The sequence below is a fragment of the Chrysochloris asiatica genome, unplaced genomic scaffold (genome assembly GCF_000296735.1).
Source record: "Chrysochloris asiatica unplaced genomic scaffold, ChrAsi1.0 scaffold00130, whole genome shotgun sequence".
Taxonomy (NCBI): Eukaryota; Metazoa; Chordata; class Mammalia; order Afrosoricida; family Chrysochloridae; genus Chrysochloris; species Chrysochloris asiatica.
In genome coordinates this window covers 5,935,815-5,941,622 of record NW_006408648.1, presented here as the reverse complement: position 1 = coordinate 5,941,622, position 5,808 = coordinate 5,935,815, and the positions used below count along the sequence as shown (strand labels likewise).

Genomic DNA, 5,808 nt, shown 5'->3' with positions numbered 1-5,808 from the left:
AATGTACCATGTTCCTGGATAGGAAGACTTAACATTGTGAAAATGTCAATACTGCCCAAAGCAATTTACACATATAATGCGATCCCAATCCAGATTTCAACAACATTCTTCAAAGAGATGGAAAAAACAATTACAAGCTTTATATGGAAAGGAAAGAGACCAAGGATAAGCAAAGCACTGCTTAAGAAGAAGAATTAGGTCGGAGGCTCCTCAGTCCCTGACTTAAAAATTGCCTACATGGCTATAGTGGTCAAAACAGCTTGCTACTGGTACAATGAAAGATACATAGATCAATGGTATAGAATTGAGAATCCAAAAATTAACCCATCTACATGCAGCCAACTGATTTTTTACAAAACACCTAAATATATTGCATGGGGAAGTTATAGTCTCTTCCACAGGTGGTTCTGGCAGAACTGGAAAACGATATGCAGAAGATTGAAACAAGACCTTCACCTCACACCTTGTACAAAAACCAACTCAACATGGATTAAAGACCTGGTTGGCCAGTAATATGGCAAGACCTGGGGACTCTTGGGCCCAGAGTCAGTGAAATAGCCACAGAGAACTAGAGTGGAGAGTGAAGCATCCAGCTGATAAGAAGAGAGAGCATATGCACTAGAACACCCACACTTGCAGATAATACCCACTGGTCCTGGCTTCAATGACTGGATGAAGAAAGAAGAAGAAAAAAAGAGTAATCTGATACAATTTGATGAACTTGACCTACACTTATGGATTCAGTAGCTCAAAAGAGGGAACAAATCTTTAAAGCAAGGATCATCCCTACCCCCTCCATATACAAGAGTAGACAAGGATGGGCAACTTGGACAATGGCTACCCAAAACAGGGGGAGAGGCTACAAAGGCAAGAAGTGACTGGCTTACAACCTTTCAAGAGGGAACCTAAGTCCAGAGGGTGTCGAGGAAGGTAGAATCTCCACTGAGTAGTATCCAATCTGTCTAGGCAGGGCTGATGAAAGGAAATGCGAATAGGTCTCTTGTGATACAATAGTGAATAGTTTTTATCAGGACTGATTGTGAGGGTTGGAAATGTAAAGGTAGACATTTTATAGCAAGGAGGGGAGTGATTAACTTTGCAGTCTAGGAGCAGAGGTCCCTGGGACCATCAAGGGAGAAGAGCAAAGAGCGGGACCCTACTCAGAGAAACAGTGACTCCAGAGATGGAGGCAGAGACGATGACGTGGAGAGATGGAGCAGTTGGGCACTTTATACCCAGAGAGGGAGAGGAGCTGTGTACTGATGACTGGGGGCAGGCTTGCAGGGTATATACCCTTTGGTTGGTTGATGCATGGAGGGGATTGTAACCATGGCAATGAAACGATATATGATAGAATGAATGTAAAACTGATGTTCTCCCATGTAAACTATCACATAATTCACAATAAAACATTTTAAAAATGGGTTTAATATGTGCTTTTGTATTTTTCTACTTCTAATTGATTTGTCTTCTTTCTGTATTAAATTTAAAATTAGGGTTACTTGGTTTTCTAAAGAATAGGTAAAACCCCAAACTTCAAATAAAGTGACTCCTAGCCAATGTATGCAAGTGTGCCGTATAGCTAATTTAAACAGGATTTACAGGGTATGTCCTTAGGTTTTAGAAGCCTAAGAAGCAAATCCAGTATCACTTACTTGAACATAGCTTTATTTTCTTCTTGCTTCTAGAGTTACAGCTGAAGTCAAGCATAACATCACCAACACTGTGGTATGCAGAGTGCAAGGGGAATGGAATAGTATTCTTGAGTTCACTTACAGCAATGGAGAGACAAAGTATATAGACTTGACGAAATTGACAGTGACGAAGAAAAGAGTAAGGCCTCTGGAGAAGCAGGATCCATTTGAATCCAGGTATGTATCCTTCGACCCATCCAGAAAAGAGTCAGAAGCTCTAGGTCATAACCTAACCCTATCTTTAAGCAAATTACTTCAGGTTCCTCATCTGTACAATGAAAGGGTTGTGGTCTGATCTGATGTTCTTGAGCCCCTTACCAGCTATAACACATTTTAGTGAAAATGTTAACTAACACCACCTTAATATTCTACGGGTTGCATGCCTTCTCATAAAAACTCTTATGAATTATTAACAGACACCTTTTAAAAAATGGGCAGAGACCATAAAGAGGTAGTTTGCAAAGATAGAAAAATATCACTATGAAAAAAAAAAAATTCAGTGTAATTAGAATTCAAAGAAATTGATGTAAACAATAAAACAATTTAGTTTTAAAAATAATTCCCCTTTCAAGAAAAGGTGTGAGTAAATTGTCATTTTCACACTGCTGATTAGACAATAAGCTGGAACAACCCCTCTTCAGGGGTACTTTGGCAATAAATGTTATGTTGTTGTTGTTAAGTGCTGTCAAGCCAGTTCCAGCTCACAGTGATTGCTTCTGGCATGGAGTACTAGGCTAGCTTAGAAAAGACTCATGGAGTACCCTTTTGTTCTATGTAAGTTTTATGCCCTCTGGAAGTAACTAAGATCACATGTATTGCACCAAACCACGTGTATAACTGTATGCATAATAAATTAAATATGTGTCAACCAAAGGCTCTGATTAATCATAAGGGAGAATTTATCAAAGTTTTCTGCAGACTGCTGGGGATCTCTCAAGACCTTCCAGAGGGGTGCAAGGTCAAAATTACCTTTCTAATACAAAGGTGTTGTTTGACTTTTTCTCTGTGCCCACATTTGCCCTGATGACAATGGTGTGTAACATTACTGGGTCTCAGCGCTCATCAAGGTAGTGACGTCACACCGTGCAAGTACTCCTAGTCCTCACTGCCACCTACTCTCATTCTTGGAAAGACTACTTTTGCTTTCTCTTTTAATCTTTTTGATGAAGCGCTAATGAGTATTAGTTTCATGAAATCTAGCCCATTGATAGCACATGTTTTTAGTATTCCGTGCAGCATGCTGTGAGTATGCACAAAGAACCTGGGCTGTGTGCTGGTACTGTGGTTAGTACAGGAAAAGACTTCTGTAGTTGTTTGAATTGCAAGCTGAACTAGCCGTTCTAATCATGAAATACCAGCTTTACTTCCAAGAATGATTAACAAACTGTTGTAATCCTGTTTTGAGTTTTGGGCAAACCGTTCCCTCATAAATAAATGATTTCACAAAGTATGAAAAATTTATTGGCTTTCTTCAGTTTTCATATTGCAGCTAACCTTTAAAAAACTACAACTGACAGAGTAATATTGTACAGCAGTAATTAATTGAATTATTTGTAAACATTATTAAAGTATTCCTCCCTTTTCCAAGTATTTTTCTTTGAGGCCAGATTTTTTGTATACATTTTAACTAAAGTAATCTGTCATAACGGATTGAAAACAGAAGCAGATACAAGTATGTGGCTATTATTAAACCAGACGTTAAAGAGATGTCCAACGATGATACCCTTTTCACTTTTTTTAATGTGGTTATCTTTTCATTTTTTCAAAATATCATTTCTATAAACATATCATGGATTTTTCTTACTTTTCATGAAATTACTAAATATTTCAAATTTTGTCAGGTTAAGTTCTAATACAGTAAATATTATATATAATTTAGAACTCTTTGGGCTTCTCCATAATTTTATAAGAATATAAGGAATTTCTGTCCCAAACATTTAATAACATCTGTTCCAAAGGAATAATTGAGGAAGTATGCAGAAATTTATTCAAGAATATAAGCATAACGTTATTTATAATTTCCAACAATGTAAGAATATTTTGGAGCTTCAGTAGAATAGAATTCTATGAAGCCATTTGCTGATACCCAAGATTAATGACACAGAAAAATATTCTCTGTATGTTGTTATGTGAAAAGGGCTCGGAATCAATATATTAGGTCTCATTTTAGAAAGGACGTGCAGATAGTCCTTGACTTAAAACACGGTTGCCATCTGAAGATTCATTCTGTCATTATGTCAGTTCTGACACAAGTCAAAATACCCCTTTTTTTTTCCTCTTGATTTTCATTATTATTTGCCTTATTTTTTTTCAATCTCTTTACCAATCTGATCTTTGTTTAATCGTCTTTGGGGATTGGAAGCATAACAGACAGATCTGATGACATCAACAAATTTACACAGCGCAACATTGTGTGTGTGTGTAGTACATATTACTAATGATAAAATATACCCCCCAAAAGCAAAAATGGATGTTTGTTAAATGTTTTGTTTTTGTTAAGTGCCATTGAGTCTATTCCAACCCATAGCAACCCTGTATAGGGTTTCCAAGGAGCAGCTGGTGAGCTTGAACCACCAACTTTGCAGTTAAAATGACTTTACAGTCTGACGCATTAGTCCACAGCGCCATACCAGGACTCCTCTTAAATGTAGTTTATCCTAAATAGGGGACTTACTTGTATATCATATGTTGTTGTTGTTATGTGCTGTTGAATTGGTTTTTGACTCATAACGACGCTGTTGTATAAGGAGCTCAAGGAGTGGTTGGTGAGTTTGAACTGCTGATCTTGTAGTTCAAACCGACTTTGCAGACTTTGCAGTCCAGCTCATTAACCCGGAGTGCCACCCCAGAATTCTTGTTTTATGATAGATGAGCTATATCTCAAAACTTCTCTTTTAAAACTCTCAAATGACTATTTGACTGCTGATATCAAGCATTGGTAATCTTGATTGGTAGAGGAATTGAAACTGCTATAGGGATGCAGATGATATAGCCACTTAGGAAAGCAGTTTGGCAATTTCTTACAAAGTTAAACTTTACCATAGGATCCAGCAAGCTCACCTCTAGGTATTTACCCAAGAGAAACAAAAACTATGTTCACACAAAATCTTTTGCTTTTTTTTTTTTTTCCCCATAGAAGTTTTATGCATACTAGCCAAATGTTCATCATGTTGTAGCTTGCTCATTACCTAGTATAAGAAGTTAGATAAAGAAGACTGCATTCTGCGTGATTCCCATTCTATAAAATTATAGGAAAGGCTAGTCTATAGTTTGGGGAAGATAAATTAATGACTGCTTGGAACCAGGACTTGGGGAAGAGAATTCACTGCAGAGACACAGATAGCTTTTGGGAAGGATGGAAATGTTGTCTAATTCCATTGTGGTGATGATTTTACAGCTGTATACATTTGTCAAAACTCATTGAATTTTGTGATTAAAATTGGTGAATTTTACTGCTTATGAATTATAACTCAGTAAATAAAGGCGTAGAATAAGGAAAAGGGATATATATGTATTTTTTGTTGTTGTTTTTAAAGTTATAATCAGGAGCCCTCAGTGGTAAAAATGGTTAACACTCTACTAGCTGAAAGTTTGGCAGTTTGAACCCACCCAGACATACCTTGGTCAGCACTACTGATCTGCCACAGCCTTGGGAATCTATGGAACCGTTCTACTCTTAACACATGGAATCAATTCAACAGCAACTATGAACATCATGAAATTGTACACCAACATGATTATAATGGAGTCCTGGTTTGGCACGGTGGGTTAAAGCCCTGGACCTCAAGATTGGTTTGAACTGCAAGGTCGGTGTTTCAAATTCACCAGCCACTCCTTGGAAACCCTGTACAGGGTCACTGTGAATCAGAACTGACTTCACGGCACATAACAACAACAACAACATAATAATAATGGTTCTCTCTGCATACTGACATTTTAAGTGTGACAGATTTCTATTTTTTGAAAAAGCATGCTAGGGTTTTCAAGACATTGCGTTGAATCTGTAAATTAATTTAAGAGAATTGCCCTCTTTACAATATGAAAACATCTAGTTCATGAACATAATAGACTATACTCTTTCATTTATTTAGACCTTTAAGTATTACTTATTTTT

The 5,808-nt window shown here is 37.1% G+C and overlaps 1 protein-coding gene across 1 annotated transcript in view; it reads left to right on the top strand.

Annotated features, from left to right (window-relative positions):
* OSBPL11 (oxysterol binding protein-like 11) overlaps positions 1-5,808 on the top strand; it is a 185,246-nt gene that overhangs the window by 164,333 nt on the left and 15,105 nt on the right. Inside the window, exon 11 of the mRNA XM_006869375.1 lies at positions 1,689-1,871. Coding sequence (XP_006869437.1) covers positions 1,689-1,871 — 183 coding nt within the window. The remainder of the gene's footprint in view (positions 1-1,688; positions 1,872-5,808) is intronic.